Genomic DNA, 21,998 nt, shown 5'->3' on the forward strand with positions numbered 1-21,998 from the left:
TTAGACACAGTCAACACACCGGTCTTTCCTCGTCTCCCACCGTTGTCACAGTGAAGCCGAGCGCTACAGACGCTTTGTCATATTTCCTCGTCTTAGCTTTCTGGTGACTTTCTTTTGTCTCGCGCTCTTCGTCTCTCTCCACCTTTCTTTTCATCCCTGTTCAATATTTTTCTGCGGTGTCTCTTGAGGGTTTGTTCACTGTACTTTATATCTGCCGCTCTGTGCTGTGTGTGCACATGTCCGTGCAAACCGTGCACAATAGAGCTAATACCATAGACATACACACGTAGCCGCTGCATGGAGCGCTGAATCGTACGTCGGCGTCGCCGCCATATTGGATGAGGCAAAAGCGGACGGTCGGAGAAGATGCCTCATTCCTGTGCTGCATGGAATTGTACCAACTGGTCTACGGTCCAAACTAGATCTCCTGGAATTACCTTTCACGGGTCCCCCCCATACAGATAGATATACAGCGCCGCCTGTTGGTATTGGCACCCCTTAATTTTATTCACAATCTTTGTCATTTCTCCATCAATAAATGGAAATGGACACAATTTGCAATACTAAGATCTTTTAATTGAAGGTCCAAAGCAACTGAAAAGTTGTTTTCCCTCAAAATTGGCATAGGAATTTCAAAGACAACAAAAAACAGAAATACAGCAGGTGCATGAGTATTGGCAGACCTCCTTAGTATTTGGCAGCGATGACGGCCTCCAAACGTCTCCTGTAGCCATCAATGAGCTTTTTGCATTTGTCTTGTGGTATTTTCTCCCACTCCTCCTTCGCTATGTGTTCTAGGTCCTCCTGGATGTTTGAAGGGTTCCTTCTGCCAATGGCAGATTTCAGCTCCCCCCAAAGATTCTCAATTGGGTTGAGACTCATTGCTGGCCATTTCAAAACAGTCATTTTTTGTTTTCTATCCATTTTTATGTGCTTTTAGATGTGTGTTTGGGGTCTTTGTCTTGCTGGAGTACCCAAGATGTTCACCTCAACCCAGGCTTTCTTACACTGGGCAGGACATTTTGTTCCAAAATCTGCTGATAATCTTCACATTTCATAATCCCTGTGATACGGGCAAGGCCTCCAGTCCCAGACGCAGCAAAGCAGCCCCACAGCATAATGGATCCTCCACCGTGCTTGACTGTTAGTATGGTGTTCTTTTCTTTGAGTGCTTCATTGCGGTGCCTGTAAACATACTGCTTGTGAGAATTGCCAAAAAGTTCTACTTTTGTCTCATCTGTCCACAACACATTCTGCCAGGAGGACTGTGGCTGGTCCAGGTTCTCTTTTGCAAAATCCAGACGCTCCCTTTTGTGTCTTGTCTTCAACAATGGGGTCTTCCTTGGCCTCCGCCCAAATAGCCCTGCTGTGTTGAATGTGCGCCTGATGGTGCTTCTTGAACCAGTTACCCCAGACTGTTCGAGGTGGGCCTGCAGCTCTGTAGATGTTACCTGAGGTGATTCTGCCACCAATTGCAACAACCTCTGACGACTCCTCTCATTGATTTTTCTCTTACCCTTACACCCAGGGAGGTTCTTGACCATGCTTCAAATATTTCTTCATAACATTACGCACTGTTGACACAGGGATGCCGAGCTCTTTGGAAATGGTTTTCTATCCTTTGGAGCTCTTAAGTTTGTAAACAACAGCATTTCTTGTTTCTTCAGAAGCTCTTTTGTCTTCACCGTTGTGAAAAAGGGACTGAGAACTGTTGGCTTTTCAAAAAACAAATCTCATCATTCATTGGCCATTTCATGTCACATGGGAACAGACAAGCCTTCACAGGTGATTTCCATTTGTAATCGAGCATTGCTGAGTCAAATTAGGTTTTAGGACAAACAGCAAAGGGTGCCAATACTAGTGATACAGCAAGATTTACCTTTTTATTTTTATTCACTCTACTTGTTTATTTTTTTTATTTTGTTGATACTTTGCTCTTTAATATGAGACACGAGCCATCTGTAAAAAAAATCTGCATCGCTACATCACTTTTGTTCAGGAGATGTTTAACATTAAGTACTTAAACTTCATGGGTGCCAATACATATATACATACAGGCGGTGCTGTATGTATATATGTTCATCATTGCCCCCCTGTACAGATAGATAGATACGTGTTCATCAATCACTAAATATGAAAATGATTAATGAAAATCAGTTCAATGTAAACGTTCGTGCTCTTTATTCAAAAACCCACCTGTCACGTCTACGTTTCAGGATCTGGTTATGATAAACACAGATGTTTAATGTAAATATTTCAGTATTTATCATCACAATCACAGTGTGACCTACATTAGCAGCAGTAAATCATTAGAAAAATACAGACGTTGGTTTGGTGCTTTCCTATGTCCTAAACATATGAGGAGTAAACATTTATAATCATCACATGAAAAGTTACATGCATCTGTACAGTGGTCTTCATAACATCCAGTGTTTGAACACAGAGGTGAGGACACACCTTTGTAGCCCGACTTTCCTGCTTCCTTCAACATTTGGTGAAGAGTTTGATTGAGTCAAGTCCTCCAGAATCCACATATAACCCTGTTACCATCACTGTGACTTGATTTCAGGTGGATTGATTTGACTGTGTTGTGTTCTCAGCAGGTATTTGTAGGCTTTCAGCAGATAAAGTCCACATCAGTAATGCATGGCTGTTTTTCTGCTGCTGATATCAAATCCTAACAACATGTTCAATGCTCGTTCCAGGTTCTCTCCCCGGTCTAGAGTCTCTGATGGAGTCGATTTCTTGGTGAATCTGTTCTGTGCAGCAGCAGAGAGAGAACAGCTGACAGGAGAGAAGATGCTGGAGCTGTTATCATCAGTGTGCAGCCATAAAACATTCCCCTTTGATTACCTGGATGATGATGATGAACTTCAGTGTGATTTCCTGCTGGATCTGTTCTCCCGCGTGAAGGACTGTGAGACTGAAACAGGCTTGAGTCTCCTTCCATCATTACAGCCAGTTTTCCAGGAAGTTCCTGCAGGCTGGGTCATAAACCTCTCAGAGAGAAAGACCTCCACCCTCCTGGAAGTGCTGAAACTCCAATCAGAGAAGAAACAGGTGGAGCTGACAGGCTGCTCAGATGAAGAGAGTGAAGTGAGCAGTTTTCTGGACTGTCTGCCTCATATCTCACAGCTCAGGTAGATGAACTGTACTTGACTTGACTTCAGTGTACATTTGTGGATTTGTGTTCTTGTATCTACAGCAGCTCACTGCTCGTTTGAAGGTGAAGGCAGTGCTTCTCAATTATTGTCTGGTACGCCCCCCTAGGAAGAAGACAACATTTTGCCCCCCCCCCCACTCTCCACCGCGACTATAAATATTATCATTTGTCTGTAAAATTGTTATTCGTCCATCTCTGCGTAACATTGTATCCTTATGAACATGAAAGAAAACAACAAAGGAAGAAATATAGATCAACTTATAACAAAGAATAACTTTATTAACATTGTCTTTTAGTCTGTGACAGAAAAGATTTAAAGTGCATCAATTTGCTTGAAATGAAAAGAAACTGAATCGTTGTTTAAACTACAAACATTTTTTGACCGACTGCCATTTGATCCTGAAAACTAAAATGAAATAAGCTCAACAAATAATAATAAATTCAGATTGATCATCAACATACACTCAGGAGCAGAATATATAAAATACTTTAACCTGCAAACCTAAAAAGAATAAAAGAGTTTGTGCTGATTTTTTTGTCACAATGAGGAAGTCAGGATTCATGGCTACAGTGAGAAGGTTTTGCAGTGCACAGCTTTTTGAAGCCATGGTCTGTGCACCATCACTGCAAACACCGATGCAGTTGTCCCACTTCAGCCCATTCTCAGTCAGGAAGCAGTCCAGCATTTAGAATAGCTCTTCGGCTGTGGCTCTGTCTCTGACATATTGACAGGAAAGTAGATCCTCACACAGGGAGGTCGTCATGTCAAAATGTACATCAGCAGTAAACAGTCTGTTGCTGTCAGTTGCTTCATGGAGTTGTGAGGCAAAACGTTTGTGCTTGACTTGATCTCCCAGCTGTTCTTTTATTTTTGCAGCACTTGTGTCATCCAGCCTGACAGAGGCCATGTCTAATGCTGCAGGCAGCATCAGCTCCTCTGCTCCTCTGCAAAATGACCTGAACCAGAGAAAAGGCTTGTTCATTTTCATGTTTGTGCAACATAACAGTCTGCTTCTTGCTCTGATTCTCCTGTTTAGAGCCAGTAAAGCTGTCCTCCTCCAGCTGGTGTCCCTGGTGCCTGTGAACACTGAGAGGGACTCCGTGAGACGAGTAGTGTCCCTGTGGAGACTTCAGTCACACCACACTGGATCAGAGGGGCCTGTGGAGCTTTGGCCCTGATCCTGAACTGCTCTGAAGGGCTGAAAGAGCTGGACCTGAGTCACTGTGAGCTCCCTGACCAGCTGCTGTTCACTCTCATCCCACATCTGCCCAAAGTCCAAGACCTGGAGTGAGTGTGAGACTGCACCGATACACGTGTTCATGTGACACACACACACACACACACACACACACACACAACAACAACAGGTGGAGTCAGTGTGAGGTTCTGATATTTAAGGAGAGACTGAATCATCCAGTCTTCTTCTTATTTCTTTTTCACGCCGTCCGTACCTTCGTGTCACTGTTTGTGTTTGTGTGCATGTTCCAGTCTGAGCCACAACAAGATCACCGATGCTTCCACCAGCGTGTTGCTCCAGCTGGTCGCCACCAACCCCTCCATTAAGGCTGTGCGGTGAGCAGACATTCCTCAGTGCATCATTCATTTAGAAACTCACAGAGAATCACTCATCATGTTGGAGTTCAGTGAAAACTGATGATAATGTTTGGTGTTTTTCTAGACTCTTCGGGAACGACATTGTGGACAGAACACCCTTTCAGACTAACAAGTGGTTTGAAATATGGTGAACTGGTCATCGGTGTGGTCGTAATGTGCCGACCAGTCACTGTTTCCTGTTTAATGACGATTACATGACAGCATTACTGGAGTACAAGTACTGATACTGTGTCAGTAGTTTACTGACGTCTGGGTAGACTTTGCACATGATGAATTTCTTTTTATTTCAGGATTAAAATCATAATCATCATGAATTATCTCCTGTTCTTGAGATACTGTAGATTTTTCCTTCATGGTGCTCATGTTTATGATGAACAGTCTGTGATAATTCTCATTTTACTCACCACATTGTTCTATTGGTATCACTTATTTAATTATGTTCTATTGTGGCAGAACAAGTGTCATGAGGAGGCCTAGGTTATTTTTGCATTTTATGATAACGATATTCTGGGATGCAAAGCATAGATGGTGTCTGAATAAAGGTTCAGGATAAAACCATGTTCAGTACTTTGAGATAACAGTAAATTATCTCAAGAAAATGATCTTTAAAATGTAAATATATTGTTTTCAGTGAGATTTTCATTCAGTGATGGGGGAGATGATGCTTGTTTCCTCTGCTTGTTCTCTCTTTTTATGATCATTTTTGAGCTTTTCATCAGTAAAACACCTCATTTCGTGTAAAATGTGCAGTAATCAGTGTTTTCTTTGACTGGAATCACAGACCTGGTGCAGGAGGTCCAGGTGAACATCTGTATTAACCAGCATCCAGCTGAGTGACTTTGACTCATGTGAGAGCCAGTTTCCACCAGCAGCACAAACACAGTCACTGTTGTGAAAACTGTGTCTTCATTTAGGCTCAAAACCTGTCTGTCTTCTCAGGCCTCTGAACAGTGTGAGTGCAGGCATGTATCGGGATGTGGAGTGTGCTTCTTGTTCATGTTGATGTCTCACTGTGTTGCGCATGCGTCAAGTTGTTCTGTCTCTTTAAATGTAAAGCACATTGTGTGTCTTTCAACAGAAATGTGCTCTGTAAATATTTGCTCACTGCGAAGGAAGGTTTTCTGTTTTTTTAGTCAGAATAAAATGTATGCAGACGATCTTTGACGTACATCTGGCACAACGTGAGCTCAGGGGTGTATCGTGAGACTGACCGTTTGAACAGGTGCATTGTGGGTAGCGGTCTCTGACGCCACTTCTGTCCGAAAATCACAGCTAAAATGCTTGTCGAGGTCGACGATAAATAAGCTATTAATTTATAGATAAACATCCCCCCCGAGGTCGTTCGGACGGACTGTAACATGGAGGCTGGTGAAGGTAAAGAACGACTTTATCGAGCTACGTTAGCTAGCGGAGGGGATGCTAATGCTAGTGGGTACAGTTAGCTTGAACTGCTAATGCACATATGAACGTATCTGCGGTTAGCTGTGTAACGTCTGTCAGCAAAAAAAAATGAGCGATACAGCAAGTGAAAGGCTGCTGTTTTCAACTATTAGGCGGAGCGGGGGGTTAATTAAACCACAAGAGAACATTTATCTGAGCCACCACCGGCAAACTGCAGGGGTAAAGATGCCAGTCAACAGTCCTGGACCTGGTCCTGGTGCAGTTATTTCAGTCACGCTTAAATGACAAACCTGTGTCGCTCCAGCCTCTGAATGAGAAAATATTTTTCTGTCTTTGATAGAATTTTCAGCAGAATTTACGTGTGTTTGGACTGTTGGCTGTGTAAAAATCCACCTATTAACGTCACCTTTTCCCCATTTTTTTGTTATTTCATAAACTGTTTCAGCTCTCAGATCAGTCAGTGAAGGCAGTTGCAGCTCTTCTGCGTTTAGCCCATCAGGCCTTCGTTATGTGTTATTCTACATTTGTCCTCAAATGATCCAATTATAATTTCTGCAAAATATAAGAAATCATCAGGTGTAGGTGTGTCATGGAAATCAACAGCTTGTGTTGGAACACAAACAAGCAGCATCTGGACTGTCGAGCAAACCACGTGATGGCACAGGAAGCAGCGAGGCTGCTGGGAAATGAAGTCTTCATTGGAGAAACACAAACATGAAGGACACTTTTTGTGTGAGAGCGGGACTAGAATCATTTGGTCACAGTGATCAAACCATGTGTCGCCAGAGTCGGCCCAGTTTGATGATCTGCTGCTGTCTGCCAGGTGTCAGCAGCGCCACGCCCACAGAGGAGATGAACGGAGCTGGAAACTTGATGGACTTCCTGGACGAGCCGTTTCCTGATGTGGGCACGTATGAAGACTTCCACACCATCGACTGGCTGAGGGAGAAATCCAGAGACACAGACCGCCACCGCAAGGTTTGAACAGGTTTCCTGTGTATATATATGTACAGTGTTTATGTGGATACGCATCAGATAAGATGAGATAAAACTTTATTTATCCCCAGCCGGGGAAATTTGGGCATTACAGCAGCATGTGATATCAGAGGGGAGCAGAATAGCAGCAGAGATAGAGAACATTTGGAAAATAAATGAATCAATAACTACATATACAAATATATATCTACGCACACAAACCCGGTTCCAAGAAATGTTGGGACTCTGTGTCAAACAAAACCAGAATGAGTCATTTCCAATGAAACTGTGTTTATTGACAACAGTTTCCCGAAGTGTTCCTGAGTCTATGTATTAACCTCATCTATCCAATCATGTGTTGACAAAGTGTTGAACCTCGCTGTGAACCACTGAGCGTTTCCAGGATGATTCATCCTGCGTCCAGTGGAGCTGCTGTTTCTGAACAGCCGGAGCCTGTGACTGTTCATGTTGACGTTTGAAAAGCTCAGCTTCGTCCCTGCAGGTGACCTGTGATCCTTATGAATAAATGAATAATGTTGATTTCTCCTCTTCTGCCTCCAGATCACCAGTAAGAGTAAAGAGTCCATCTGGGAACTGATCAAGAGCCTGCTGGACGCCTGGTCAGGATGGGTGGTGATGCTGCTCATCGGACTGCTCTCAGGTCAGTCAGGAGGGACGACGGTATATGTTAGGGGGTGAAACAGACTGTCAGCTCTCACTGAATGGCTCGAGGTGTTTTCTGCAGGTACGCTGGCTGGAGTGATCGACCTGGCGGTGGACTGGATGACAGACCTGAAGGAAGGCGTGTGTCTGTCGGCCTTTTGGTACAGCCACGAGCAGTGCTGCTGGACGTCCAACGAGACGACCTTCGACGACCGAGACAAGTGTCCGCAGTGGCAGAAGTGGGCCGAGCTGATGACCGGCCACGCTGAGGTCAGACCGGGCTTTCGCCAAAAGTAAACGTCTTCAGAGGATGCGTCGGAGTTCACCTCCGAGCGGCACAATCACCCATGAATACCTGAGACAGACAGATGTGGTCTCGTCACATTTTACTGTAAAACTGCTGCAGTGCAACCCTGCAGTTCATAAATGTCCCAAATGTCGAGTTACTGCAGCGTGAACCATGTCGTGTTTGTTGTGTAGGTGAGAGTGAGTGAATGAAGTTTGATGATAAAATGTGTTTTTGTCTTCTTTCAGGGCGCCGGAGCGTACGTGTTGAACTACTTCCTGTACGTTCTGTGGGCTCTGCTGTTTTCCTTCCTCGCGGTGTCTCTGGTGCGAGTGTTCGCTCCGTACGCCTGCGGTTCAGGAATCCCAGAGGTGAGCGAAACCCTGACCGTAAACCACCTCATGAGGAGGTCTACAGGAGGCCTGCGTGCCAGCTCGGCACCTGATACCACAGATAAAGAAAAGAATCGTTCGCTACAGCCCCACCAGATAAAAAAGTACTTGTATATTTGTGGCTTTGCGCAGATCAAGACGATCCTCAGCGGCTTCATCATCCGGGGCTACCTGGGGAAATGGACCCTGCTGATCAAGACGGTCACCCTGGTCCTGGCGGTGTCGTCGGGTCTCAGCCTGGGGAAGGAGGGCCCTCTGGTCCACGTGGCCTGCTGCTGCGGGAACCTCTTCTGCAGCCTTTTCTCCAAGTACAGCAAGAACGAGGGCAAGCGGCGAGAGGTACGCTGCTGTGTGTGTGTGTGTGTGTGTGTGTGTGTGTGTGTGTGTGTGTGTGTGTGTTGTGTGTGTGTGTGTGTGTGTGTGTGTGTGTGTGTGTGTGTGTGTGTGTGTGTGTATGCATGCAGTGTAGCAGTGGCATCAGATCGTAAACGTCGTGAAACATGCTGAGGGACGTTTCGTGGCTGATTCTGTTGCTCTCCCTGACCTCTGACCTCCAGGTGCTGTCAGCGGCAGCAGCGGCTGGGGTGTCGGTGGCCTTCGGAGCGCCCATCGGAGGAGTTCTGTTCAGCCTGGAAGAGGTTCGTTAAAAACATTCGTTCGGTCACTCGCTTCCAGGCCAGCGTGGATTTGTGTATTTCTATCCACAGAGGGAGCAGCTCCTCTTCATCAGAGTCCGCCATGTTTCGACAGTAGCCCAGAGCAGACAAACCAGACACTGGAGGGCGCTGTTGTTTTTTTAAAGTTAGGATTTAATGGGAGATGGAAACGGCTCACAACCGATCAGCTGTTTCCACTCTCAGAGAAGAAGAAGACGATGAACTGTCATCTCATATTTCTCATTTAATTGTGTAAACTTGCGCACTCTTCTTCTGCAGTGGTATGACAGTTTTCCAACTGGAGAGTTGGCGCCTCCTGCTGTTCATCACAATGAACCAACTCCTAATAATCAAATAACAGTCGTGCATGGACACAAGCATTCATTTGCATTTCCTTTTGTCCATTTTGCTGGAAATTAAGTTAAATTCAGTTAAAAATCAGTTGATCATCTGGATTCAGGTTGTCTGTGCTAAACGCAGCCAATCCACAATGTCCTGAAGTGCATCTGCCATGAACATGTGAAATCCAAAGCTGCGTTTTATCTTTGAAGACATGGAAGCGACTCCCTCGAGGAGAGTCTGCTCAGTTTTTGTGGTTCCTCCCGTACCTGTCTGCAGACCCGGCGTGGTGCCGCCGTCCTGTTATCTTCCTGTTTTCTCGTTCATGTTGTTTTCTTGCTTTGGCGTTTCGTTCGTTTGTGTCTCTTCCAGTATTCAAGACGTTATTTCGCTCCATAAAAAACACTTGATGTTTCTCCTGACGTCCTTCGTCTCTCCCGCAGGTCAGTTACTACTTCCCTCTCAAGACTCTGTGGCGTTCGTTCTTCGCCGCCCTGGTCGCCGCCTTCACGCTGCGCTCCATCAACCCGTTCGGCAACAGTCGTCTGGTTCTGTTCTACGTGGAGTACCACACGCCATGGTACATGGCCGAGCTCGTCCCCTTCATCCTGCTGGGCGTGTTCGGCGGCCTCTGGGGGACCCTCTTCATCCGGGCCAACATCGCCTGGTGCCGGCGGAGGAAGACCACCCAGCTGGGGAAGTACCCGGTCCTGGAGGTCATCGCCGTGACGGGCATCACCGCCGTGCTGGCGTTCCCCAACCCGTACACCCGCCGCAGCACCAGCGAGCTCATCTCCGAGCTCTTCAACGACTGCGGCGCGCTGGAGTCGTCGCAGCTCTGCGATTACATAAATAACCCCAACATGAGTCGGCCGGTGGACGACATCCCAGACCGGCCGGCGGGGCCCGGGGTCTACAACGCTCTGTGGCAGCTCGCCCTCGCTCTCGTCTTCAAGATCGTCATCACCATCTTCACCTTCGGCATGAAGGTCAGTACGAGGAAGATGATGAAACAAATGTTTCCTCTTTTCACACTTCAAGCACAAATCAGTTGTTGTTTGTAAAATGTGGTACCTGAACCTGAACCTGTACCCTGAGCGAGACACTGACCTGTCTGTCCTCTTCATGTCTCTGATTGTAATCAGCTGTTGGGGACATTGATGGAGCCGCCTGTCCTGTAACGATTCTGTTTCCCCTCCAGATCCCGTCAGGTCTCTTCATTCCCAGCATGGCGGTCGGAGCGATCGCAGGACGGATCGTCGGGATCGCCGTGGAGCAGATGGCGTACCACCACCACGACTGGATCATCTTTAAGAACTGGTGCCGACCCGGCGCAGACTGCGTCACCCCTGGACTGTACGCCATGGTGGGAGCCGCCGCCTGTTTGGGTGAGCGGACGCCGTTCACAGATCCGTGAAGTGCCGCGCAGCGGCGAGTTTATGAGGCTGAAGACGAGTTGGCTCGCGGAAAACTGCCGACAGCTAAATTAACCAGCGCTCAGTCTGTGAGCTCGATGCAAACACGTAATGGGAATTACCGTCAGCGCACATGGAAATTAGCATCGCCACGGCGATAATATCTTAACCATCTGTTTTACTCCCGAACATAAAACAAGAGCTGCTGAGTTCTTATTGCTAATTAATCTGCTAAACGACACACTGAGCAGCTACGGCAGCCTGAAAGAGTCAAAACTCACAGTGGGTTTAGAAATACAGCACATACACAGTACATGTGATTTCTATGGTATTTATTCTTCCAGCCTCAGTTTAACGAGCAGTTCAATGTGCAGATTTTTGCCAAACTCAGTTTAAATGTTAGAAAACAGAAAATCAGCACGTCGTCACGTCTGATTGGCTGCGAGCTTCGTTCTGTCCTGTAATAAAGCTGCTGTGATTGCGTCCCCTCAGGCGGGGTGACCAGGATGACCGTCTCCCTGGTGGTCATCATGTTCGAGCTCACCGGCGGTTTGGAGTACATCGTCCCCCTGATGGCCGCCGCCGTCACCAGCAAGTGGGTGGCGGACGCCTTCGGGAAGGAGGGAATCTACGAGTCGCACATCCAGCTCAACGGCTACCCCTACCTGGACGTCAGGGACGAGTTCACCCACCGTACGCTGGCCACCGACGTGATGCGGCCCCGCAGGAACGACCCCCCTCTGGCCGTCCTCACCCAGGACACCACCACGGTGGAGGACGTGGAGACGCTGATCAAAGACACCGATTACAACGGCTTCCCGGTGGTCGTGTCCAGAGAGTCGGAGAGGCTCATCGGCTTCGTTCAGCGCCGGGACCTCACCCTCGCCATCAGTAAGTTGGTTCAGGGCCACGTTTCCCAGAAGCACCTTCAGGTCGAGCTGATCGTAAAATCCTTCTCACAAACCGTCTTAAGACTTTTAAAGGAGGACTATTAATGTGTCGGGTTACTTTAGAGTCGCCCCCACTGCAGGAAACAGGACCCAGATCAGTTTTCATTGATGGTGTTTGACCAGGCTTGTGTCCGTCTACAGAAAACGCCCGTCAGAAGCAGGACGGCGTGGTGAGCAGCTCCGTGGTCTACTTCACAGAGGACGCGCCGCAGCTGCCGGCCAGCAACCCGCAGCCCCTGAAGCTGCGGCGCGTCCTGAACCTCAGCCCCTTCACCGTCACCGACCACACGCCCATGGAGACGGTGGTGGACATCTTCCGAAAGCTGGGCCTCCGCCAGTGTCTGGTCACCCGGAGCGGGTAAGAACAACCGTCGATCTATCTGCCAGTGAAGCAGTGAAGCGACCTCTGACCTCGTTTGTTTCCCTCTGCGTCTGTTCAGGCGTCTCCTGGGCATCATCACCAAGAAGGATGTCCTGCGGCACATGGCTCAAATGATGAACCAGGATCCAGAGTCCATTATGTTCAACTAAAACGAGGCCGGCGGTGTAAATAGGAGAAACTGGTGCGATGCTACTGTCCCGCAACCTGTGAACAGCCCCTCCCGCCTCCTGACAGGCAAGTCCCCACCCTGTAAAGACCTTTAACATTTCAAACATCAGTTATTTGCACGCCGGAAAGAAGAGAAAATGAGTCGAGAGCCGGTCGGCGATCAGAGCTTCTTTTTCTTTTCTGTCGTCTTCTGAAAGCACGTTGCCAACAAAGCTGAGAGTTTAGCACGTTTCACGTTGGGGGTGCCAAACTGAGCAGCAGTCAGAAATAACCCGCTGTGGTCAGCGGAGAATCACGGGGCCGCTGCCCCGACAGGCCAGAAAAATGAACTCTACTGATCCGACAGTGAAGAAGAGCATGTGAGGAGGAGTGTGCAGAGCGACGATTGTTATTAGCTGCATCGTAGCAAGAAAACAGATTGAAGTTATGTTGACAAAGTCTGAACCCCCCCCCCCAGCCCAGAGCTCACAAACTCAGATTAAAGGTAGAAACGTCCCGCGGAGCAGAGCTCTGTGATCGTCGTCATGGTCTGTGGCGGCTCGCAGGACGCTGGAAGAAGTCCAGAGTGTTGGTGACGAAATGCCCCCAAGAAACGGGACCCCACCCGTGAGACCGAGCAGAAGTTGAAGCTGTCTGAAACACTGATTTCATTTCAAGTCGGACAGTTTGTCTGTGCTGACCGTTGCTTTTGGGTTTGTGTTGCTGCCATATTGATCTGCCGCCGCTCAGCTGCTCTCTGTATCAGCCGCCGCTCGCCTGTGAATGCGATCGTGTTAAAATGTGTGTGAACGGCGAGCTTACGGGTTCACTGCAGGTCAGCTTCGTCTGTCTCTGGACTGCCAGCGGCGCCGCGACAGACCACGCGGTCAGTTCTTCCTCCGTCAGTCACGTTCAGTCTCTGCATGTCTCGCCCCCGCGGTGGTGAAGTGTCTCCAGTCAGCTGGACGTGTTTTCAGTCCGCTTCTTGTAGGTTTCTTCACTGTCGTCGCTGGGAGGCACGTGCACACCTGTACCTTTCTGCAGGTGCTGCGTCACAATACGCTGAAAGTTGATCTGCAGTGTTGGTTTTGTCTTCACTCAAAGTCGAGGCGAAAATACTGACAGATGATCTGCGACTGGCGCCTTAAAAGGTTTCTCTCACGATTGTCAGTTTTCATGCGAGGCAGCAAAACCGGCTTCAGAACACGGACTGAAGCAGACCGAGGAGACTTCCTGTACGATAAGCTGCCGTCACGCTGCAGCTCGCCAAACGTCAGTCGGCAGCTGCAGGATCGAAGCGAGGGACAGAAGAGGCTCGTGTTTCCCCGCCGGTTTGGAAAATGATCCAGTTCACAAACCTGATGATTTAAAAATGTCAAGATTGCACAAAAAGGTCGTCGTTATTTATTTAGTTTTTGTTCCGCGGTCGTTTCCTGTGTCGTGCTTTGTGTTGTCGAGAAAAATAAGCTGCGTGGGTCAGAGCTGCTAACAGTTGAGCCAAACTGGAAACTTTGAGAGAATGAAGTTGAGTGACACGTTATAAACACGCTTCACGTTGAGGAAGCGATGATCGACCTTCTGTTTTAAACGCCACGAGAATGAACTGTGTTGTACATACTGAAGATTCATTGTGAGCATTTTTTAATTTAATTTTGTCTGAAACACACTAATGTCGAGCCCTGTTTTTTTTAATCGTTGCCTCTAAATATTTATCAGACGCATTAATCGTACAGAAAACAGACATTTGCACTTTTTTGTTCATGAAGTGATGAAGAATAAACGTTTCAGGTGGTGAATAAACGCTGCTGGTTTGCTTCTTTGTTCACGTGAGTTCATGTTGTGCTGTTGTTGTTCACATGGACGCATTTCATGAGCGAACACTGGAAATTACAGTGAAAACAATCTTGTCGTTCAATCCCAATCTTTATTGACAGTCAACAGTATGAACAGGAAGTCAGGAAGATTGGTTTCAGGGTGTTTTTAATGTGTTTGTTCTAAAAAAACAGATTTTAATAGAAAACAGTCAAAGACGGCAAGAGATGAAAAAGAAGCATTTCATTTTTAAAAGATGTGAAATATTCAGATGTGCACACAAAATCAACAATACATTTGTTGTCAATCAAAGTCAGTGATTAAAACACACATCTGATCCTTCTCAACGCTGTCTGACTTCCTGTCTGTGGCTCTCTAAGCTCATTGGTTGGCTGCAGTGTGTGTGTGTGTGTGTGTGTGTGTCCTCACTGATGTGAGTCTGAACGTGGAGAAACATGGAGAACATCGCCACACTTTCACGTCATCCTGCTCTGGTGCAGACACTCTGAATTAGCCACCAGGTGGCGCTGTTTCAGGTGGGTCAAGCTACAAATCAGATCACATACAATACAGTCAGATGCAACATCTTCTTCTAACACACTGCTGCTGAATATCAGGCTCCTAAAACACCCGAAGACCAGTCTGAGGGTTCGTCAGCGCCTCTTCCTCCTCCTCGTCCTCTTCCTCAGGCCTTGGCCGCCCCCTCCTCCTCTTCCTTGCTGGCTCTCTCCATGTCGGAGTAGTACTGCAGAGCCCGTCGCACCGGCTCCAGGATGTGTTGCTGCACGACGACACCACAGTTAGCGTTAGCTTCCACGAGTCTGTTCGGCGTCTCGCAGGCTCATCTCACACAGAACGAAATCTGAATATGAGTCCTGTGTTCCCTGAGCTCGCCTCACTTCCTGTCTACAACAGCCACACTTTACCTCCAGGCAGGGAAACAGCTTGGTGAGCTCGGTGAACAGCGGCAGGAGGACAAATCGGATGAAGCTGGTCTGAGAGGACGGTTTGGACACTTTGTCTCGGTCCATGAAAGGCGTCACCGGAAGTCCTTTGAGTTTCTCTGTGTCGCTCTGCACAACAGAACCAGAACAAGACTTTTAGAGTTCAATGCACGCTGTTATTGACCTGAAATCACTTGAAAAATGTGTCACTTCTTTGACTCAACTCTGGAGTTTAAAAGAAAACAGACGCGACAGAGCACATCCTTCATTTACGAAGAGGAAAACCGATGAAGCTCGTTTTAAATTGCAAAGGTGCAAAGCTCACCATGAACCCGAACCCGAAAGACTGTCTGCACTCAGATTTGTCCCGTTGACTTTATTCTCGTGTTCGTGAGTCAAACTTTAAGGGCAAAAGGATGTTTTCACGTGTTAGCGGCCGCTTTGATGACGCCGTCACGCCGCTTCCTGTCACTTCCTGTACTGATCAGTAAAGTGAGAGTGGAAACCTGGTTGAAGAACTCCTGCAGCAGACAGTCCAGCCAGGGCTCGGCCACGGCCATCGGCCTCGCCTCGTTGGAGATGTCGCTCACCTTCACCATGATCTTCATCAGCTGGAAGCAGAATGTGAATTATGAAAATGTTAAAGGTGTATTTTAAAGTAGGTTAGCAATATGAAGCACAGCTACAGTGATGAAGGGAATGATGGAGTGATTAACAGAGTGAGAACACTGTCTAATTAGCAATTTAGCTGTTTGTAGCTCAAAACAGGAAGAAAAAAAGATTTTCCTCACGTTTTGTTGTTTTCACTGAAAAGTTCAATCAAGTGGAAAAGCTGCAAAGTAAGTGAAAACACAGAGAAGAGAACAGCCAATGAGGCTTCAGTGTGCTACGTTACCACTTCCTTGTGCTCCTTGTTGGTGAAGTTGAACACCGGCTGCATGGCTTTGAACTTGTTGAGAATTTCGTTGTGTCTCGCCATGTCGGTGGCCAGAATACATCTGAAAAAACGTTTTGGGAGTTTTTAAAGGGAGCAAACACAAAGTCGACGTGGACGAAGCGAAGGAGGATGCGAGCCCGAGTCTTACTTGATCATTCCTCCTCGGATGTGTTTGTACTGCTCACTGCTCAGGTTTTTCAGGATGTTGCACTCGGGCTGCAAAGAGAAAGACACTTATTACAACAACCTGACGTGTTCATGATGTCAGATTCCATCACAGATACTTGTGGTGTCCCACAGGGATCCATTCCTGGACCCCTTTTGTTCCTCGTTTACATTAATGACCTGATCTTCGTTAACGCTTCTGTCACTTTCTGCTGATGATGCTGTCTTGTTTCACATGTGTCCACTTATTTCTGACAGAAATTTAGAATGAATTAAAATAACATTTAATTTACTGGCAGAAACAGAAGTTATTGTATCTCAGTTGTTGTCCTCTCATTTGAAATGAATGTATCTTTCAGTCTTTGTCGTATGGTGAGAAAATCAATCTTATCAATAAATTCATTTGTTCAGTTCATTGCAGACGTTTATTCAGATGTTGCAGAATTGTTTGGGTCACTTTCTCCTCCAGCCTTGTTCCGATCCTTTGCTGCTCCTCTGTAATTTCAATCTTCTGTCAGTCTCCGGTCAAACTTGGGATTTTATCATTGTCATATCAGCACAGTCCTCCTGAGTCTTTGAACGCATCGTGTTTCTGTACCTTGGACAGGATTCCGAAGGCCACGGCACAGTGATGGTTCTCCAGCGGGGAAATGTCGTTGTAGCGAAGAGCTAAGTCGGTCTGCGCATTGATCTGTGCGACGTTTAGACAGAACAGAGACATTAGGAACAAACCAACAGGTGAGAAAAACAAACCGGAAAATCAAACGGGGTGGGGCGACCTGGTAGACGTTGTTGTAGCCGGGGTGGTCGAGGTCGTGGCACAGAGCCGAAGTCAACATGATCAGCAGGTCGACTCGGGATAATTTGCTCCTGAGCTCCGTCAGCCAGATCAGCCCGTACATCTGCAGAGCGAACACCAGTTAAACCAGTCACACCAGTCACAGCAGTGACACCTGTCACACCAGCAACGTATTAAATGCCCAAATATGTTTTCTGGAGACTCGTCGTCCGAAAAGTGACATCAGGTATGAAATAACTGCAGTGGAGTAAAAGTACACGTAACTGCAAGTCCATCTACTTGAAAATGTACTTCAGTAAATAATTTTTTTTGATGTGTTTAACTGCGATTGTTCTGTTTTTTATCTTTCTTGAGGCTGATAAATGTAGAATCAGTTCATTTAGTTAACATTTTAATCTCTTTTCAAGCTCTTTTGGGTTCTCTCAGCAGCAGTTTCGTCCTCTTTTCCTGCTCATGTGTTTAATTGTGGCTCATTATCGGCGTCTCGTGGATCAAGATGAAGTCAGACTCCTGTTCGTACCATCTGAGTGACACAGAAGCAGTGCCTGAAGTTGTGGAAGGGGATGCTGTTGTAGTGGCAGTAGACCTCGAACAGGAAGTTCTGCAGGACGTCCAGCTCGATGTGGAACGCCGTCAGGAAGTCCAGGTCGGTGAACATCACCTGGAGGAGCACCAGCATCTCCGCCTCCTCCCACTGCCTGGCAACAACAGCACACACAGGTGAGAGCAGTGTGTGTGTGTGTGTGTGTGTGTGTGTGTGTGTGTGTGTGTGTGTGTGTGTGTGTGTGTGTGTGTGTGTGTGTGTTTTCCATCAGTCTCTCTAACTCGACACTGACTGAACCTCGTTCGAGGCTTTTTGACGTCTGGAACTGCAACACGTCGCTGCACCCGAAAAGGTGTGAAAGTAGCGTGTCCTGATCGGAGCTGGAGCCGTAGAACACCTGTTGCACTGGATGCAGATTGTACCCCCTCCCAGTTTTAAAGGGGTTCAAGTTTGCAGAGATCACTGAGAAGTAAAGCTGCATGAAAGTGAAAAGACTGAATGAAACCTGTCAATTAAAAATGGTCCCTGAGATAAAAATAACTGACTGTTGTCTGAAAATGTGTTTGTACTCACCAGTTGTCAAAAATGGGAGTTTTCAGGTGCTCTCTCACTTCCTCTGTCACCTGCAGTGAGCTGCGGCAACACAGAAAAGACACAAATGTGCTCTCCACTGTTGGCTCTGGATCACTTGTCCTGACTCCCCCCCCTCTGAACTTGATCAGGGATCGAGCAAAGATCTGAGCCCCAAAGACGTTTACTGCAGCAGGATGAAGTCCTGCTGATATTCATTAATAAATGATCACTTTGATTGTATTTAACAGCATAAAAAGACGAAGGAAGATAAAAAGATAAAAGTTAAAATCTCATTTCGGGCTGAGAGGACCAGCAGTGAAACCAGGTGTCGGGGTCACCTCATGTTGAGGAACTCCCTGCGGACTTGTTGGCGCTCCTCCTCGACGCTCAGCTGAGCTGTTTGGGGTTTCGGGGGGAACTTGGGGAGCTGCTGATCGCCGTCGTCCTTGAACAGACCCATCCAGCTCAGGTGCTCCACGTTCTGACAGAAAATAAAACTTTATTGTTACTGGAAAGCTTTCCTGAGGTTAGGGTGGAGCGAGCATGGAGTCAGACCGAAGTGATTGGGTCAGCACTGCTGAAGCCCCTCGTCCTGAACACTGGTTCAAATGTAAGTCTGGTGGATGTGCTGGTGATAAGAGAGACAGGAGCGTTTCATTTCCATGTACAGTTTTTATTTTACTGAATCGTAAGGAGCTTGTTTCCCGGTCGCTGCACTGTTCACCTGACTTGATAAAAGGCTTGTGTGGTATTTCTGCTGATGCAGGTTGACGACCTAAACCAGGGGTCGGCAACCCGCGGCTCCGGAGCCGCATGCGGCTCTTTCATTCCTCTGATGCGCCTCCTGAAAATAATTAATGAGCATTTATTTAAATGTATTTTATTTTAGTTTGTTCGTTTTGAAACAAATCGCTCGCGCTCACAGATGACAGCTGATCCTGCGTAAAGATGCAGGTGACGGCGCACAGCGCTGATGTGCAGACACTGTGCGCGGAGGTTCAGGAGCAGAAATCACATTAACCACGTTTCATTCATATTTTAATTGTCTATTATTTTGCATATATTCATATTTTTTCATTGTTCAGTGAAATAGTCCTTTTATTATTCAGGTTGACAGCTGACTGCACGCGTCAGTAAAAGACTGACGGCATGCAGAGAGTGGACGGTATTTTTACCTTGCTGCCGGTGGAGAATTTAAGTTTGGTGTTTTTTTTCATAAATGCAAGAAGGACTCAAACAGACATTGAGAATTTTACTTGAAAGAACTTCAACCCAACGTCTTTTTGTCGGACTTTAAAATGTTATTGTTGCACGCAGAAATGTCATTTTGTTTTCTCTGCAGTCGTTCAGTTATTTCATAAATGCAGCACATTATCGTTTGTTTGTTCATAGTATAAAGGCAAAAAAAAAAAAAACATTATATGCAGCGTTATTTTATTTGACACGTCAAAGGGGTTTTGTGGCTCCCAGTGTTTTCTGTACTGTGGGAAACGGGTCCAAATGGCTCTTTGAGTGGTAAAGGTTGCCGACCCCTGACCTAAACAGATTCATGAATTCAGCTTTGTTTGCGTTCGTCCGGGTCTGCAGTCGTGTTTATGATAACCGGACATGTGACACGGGGAGCTGTGACGAACCTCCAGCTTCCTCTTGAACGACTCCACTTGGCTCTTGAGGTCACAGATGATGTCCGGAGTCTTCCCCACGTACTCGCTGACTTTGCTCTCCAGATGATGCAGCCTGAAGGTGGAGACAGGGAACACCCGTGAGTCCTTCCCACCCAGACGCGTCAAGAAACGGCCTTCATAGCACGCACTCACCTGTGCTCCATGCTGTCCAGCTCTGTCAGCATCCCCACACCTGCACCTGGACGAAAAACACAACAACTGAAAAGCTCTGAACCCAAAGAAAGTCAGATCGACCCCTCTAGACTGATGGCTAGTCCTAAAGTACAAACCGTGCTTTGTGTTGACAGAGCGACAGATGACCTTCAGGACAGGATTTTATGTTCACACAAGCTGGCTGTTTCATTTAAAGGAGTTAAAGAGGCAAAATAAAAAAAATATCCAGCGTTTCAAAGGAAAAAAGGGAAAAAATGTATCAGAAAATAGCCCAAATTCTCTCTAAGAGATGACTTTTCTTCTTTAGCCCTTCAGTCACCTGTGATTCATCTGAAGGTGGGATTCTGACCTGCAGGTGGGAACTACTGTCCGTCAGTAATTAGGGCTTGTTTTGTCATGTCATAGACAGGATTTTAGAAATAGATCCCCCCTGTGAAACCACACCCCCTGAAGAAATGCTTCACTTTATTTCTTTATTACTTTATTTCTCAAAATGTTCATTTCAGTTGAATTCGTTTTGTCTAAAAACACGTTTAACTGTGCTGAAACTGAACATTATCAGTATGTGAACAGTTAAACTGCTCACGTTCAAACATCCACCATCTTTCGGGACTTCTCAAACCTCACGGACAGGTTTTTCATTCTGATTGGACGTCAGGACGCTCTGCATGCGCTGCCTGTCTCAGGTAAGGCCGCTTACTCTTAAGATCTGACGCCACCACCTCCAGACGGTAGCACGAGTCCTTGCTGTTGGCCTCCAGCTGGGGGGAGATGTTCACCACGCCGCCGTTTGAGTTGTACATCTTCAGGATGTGGTGAGGCCCGGCCTCCGCCGCCGCCCGGAACAGATCTGTCAGATGAAGAGTTCAGGAGATTTCAGGACATTGATGCTGCGATTCAGATTCACTCATCAATAGAAAATAAGAGATGGAGAGTGCCACAGTTTCAGGATAACAGGTTCACTATGTGGCAATGAGGCGGAGAGACCATCCTGAGACCACTGCCATGCCTCCAGAAAAACACCTTCGAGTTTAGTCCAAAATCTTGAATTCAACCTGTCTTATTATTATTGTCGTCTTTAAAGGTTAAGGGCCCAGTTGTCACCTTCATCACTGCCTCACGATGACGAGGCCAAAGAGACAAAAGCCCTTAAACATGAGGACCTGTCAAAGCCACATGGAGGTCAGGCCGTGACACAGAAGCCCCAGGAACATTCATGACCAGGAGATTAACCCTCCTGTGCCACAGACCTCCTTGTTGACACCTTCATGTGTGATTACACTGAATGTTTAAACAAATCTGCAGTTATCCCACAGTTCTATTCACTAACATTATGACTTTGTCTCTGAACTCAGCAGCTGGAACAAAGCACAGACCCTGTCTTACCTTTGACGTCTGCAGCAGAGCAGTCGGGTCCAAACTCCGCTTGTTCCAGCCTCCCGTTAACCGTGAAATGAACGATTTTTGTTGTCATCCCAGAGCCAGGTGGGACATGCCCTGCTCCACAACAGAAAATGAGCCCTCTTGACTCTGTCACCTTGAGTCTGAGAAGGCCCACCTGCAGCTGACAGGGGGCCCACCCTCTCATCCGCACACCTCCTCCGCTGCTGGTCCTGCGGGGGTGGGTGTTGTTGCGCAGCCCTACCGGCTGGTGTCGCCATTCTGCCGCTTCCCTCGCTGCAGGCTCTACTACGGCGTCTGCCAAGGGACATGCTATAATTTCCGATGGCTAATACTCATTTTGTCGTCTTTAATTGCAATGAATGAGCTGTGAACAGCCGGCTGAGGGTTCCGGGCATTGACATGGCTTGAGGATTAAATGCCAAGTAGTTTAAACTACCACAAGGCGAGTGAGTAATTGCTGGGCTGTTATGTGAAGTAACGGTAGTTTGTGGCCGGAGGCAGCTTCGCCTCCTCTGACTTTTTTCTGGGAGCGACTCGGTCCATCCGGTGAGTGAATCTCTGACCGGTCACTGAATTAATAACTGATTAATTAACCCGC

At 47.1% G+C, this 21,998-nt stretch overlaps 4 protein-coding genes across 15 annotated transcripts in view; 3 read left to right on the forward strand and 1 right to left on the reverse strand.

Moving 5' to 3' along the window:
- LOC121627660 overlaps positions 1-4,909 on the forward strand; it is a 29,711-nt gene extending 24,802 nt beyond the window's left edge. Inside the window, exons 10-13 of the mRNA XM_041966686.1 lie at positions 2,706-3,140; positions 4,317-4,451; positions 4,653-4,736; positions 4,843-4,909. Of these exons, the coding sequence (XP_041822620.1) occupies positions 2,706-3,140; positions 4,317-4,451; positions 4,653-4,736; positions 4,843-4,909 (721 nt within the window). The remainder of the gene's footprint in view (positions 1-2,705; positions 3,141-4,316; positions 4,452-4,652; positions 4,737-4,842) is intronic.
- Positions 4,387-14,611, forward strand: LOC121627602 (H(+)/Cl(-) exchange transporter 4). 2 transcript variants are annotated; one of them, XM_041966608.1, is made up of 14 exons: positions 4,387-4,451; positions 4,653-4,736; positions 4,843-6,911; positions 7,003-7,157; positions 7,716-7,815; positions 7,900-8,087; positions 8,352-8,474; positions 8,628-8,834; positions 9,053-9,133; positions 9,934-10,479; positions 10,692-10,878; positions 11,398-11,796; positions 11,997-12,213; positions 12,296-14,611. In XM_041966608.1, exons 3-14 carry the CDS (start codon positions 6,866-6,868, stop codon positions 12,384-12,386), a joined length of 2,340 nt encoding a protein of 779 aa, XP_041822542.1. In that variant the 5' UTR covers positions 4,387-4,451; positions 4,653-4,736; positions 4,843-6,865; the 3' UTR covers positions 12,387-14,611. The 2 variants fall into 2 exon arrangements, with proteins under 2 accessions (XP_041822542.1, XP_041822543.1); XM_041966609.1 differs by having other exon boundaries at positions 4,843-6,152.
- LOC121627638 (high affinity cGMP-specific 3',5'-cyclic phosphodiesterase 9A-like) lies at positions 14,297-18,470 on the reverse strand. 2 transcript variants are annotated; one of them, XM_041966658.1, is made up of 9 exons: positions 18,159-18,470; positions 17,562-18,060; positions 17,022-17,144; positions 16,841-16,933; positions 16,226-16,293; positions 16,036-16,138; positions 15,647-15,751; positions 15,123-15,269; positions 14,297-14,977 (listed from the first exon to the last, which is right to left on the reverse strand). In XM_041966658.1, the coding sequence occupies exons 2-9, from the start codon at positions 17,718-17,720 to the stop codon at positions 14,882-14,884; spliced, it is 894 nt and encodes a 297-aa protein (XP_041822592.1). In that variant the 5' UTR covers positions 17,721-18,060; positions 18,159-18,470; the 3' UTR covers positions 14,297-14,881. The 2 variants fall into 2 exon arrangements, with proteins under 2 accessions (XP_041822592.1, XP_041822593.1); XM_041966659.1 differs by lacking the exon at positions 18,159-18,470 and having other exon boundaries at positions 17,562-18,084.
- A 3,231-nt stretch (positions 18,471-21,701) lies between these two features.
- LOC121627587 (CLIP-associating protein 1-B-like) overlaps positions 21,702-21,998 on the forward strand; it is a 33,751-nt gene continuing 33,454 nt past the window's right edge. For all 10 annotated transcript variants that reach the window (XM_041966541.1, XM_041966544.1, XM_041966542.1 and 7 more), the window contains exon 1: positions 21,702-21,946. The gene's annotated coding sequence lies outside the window, so the exon portion shown is untranslated. The remainder of the gene's footprint in view (positions 21,947-21,998) is intronic.

This window comes from Chelmon rostratus, chromosome 24 (assembly GCF_017976325.1).
Source record: "Chelmon rostratus isolate fCheRos1 chromosome 24, fCheRos1.pri, whole genome shotgun sequence".
Lineage (NCBI taxonomy): Eukaryota > Metazoa > Chordata > Actinopteri > Chaetodontiformes > Chaetodontidae > Chelmon > Chelmon rostratus.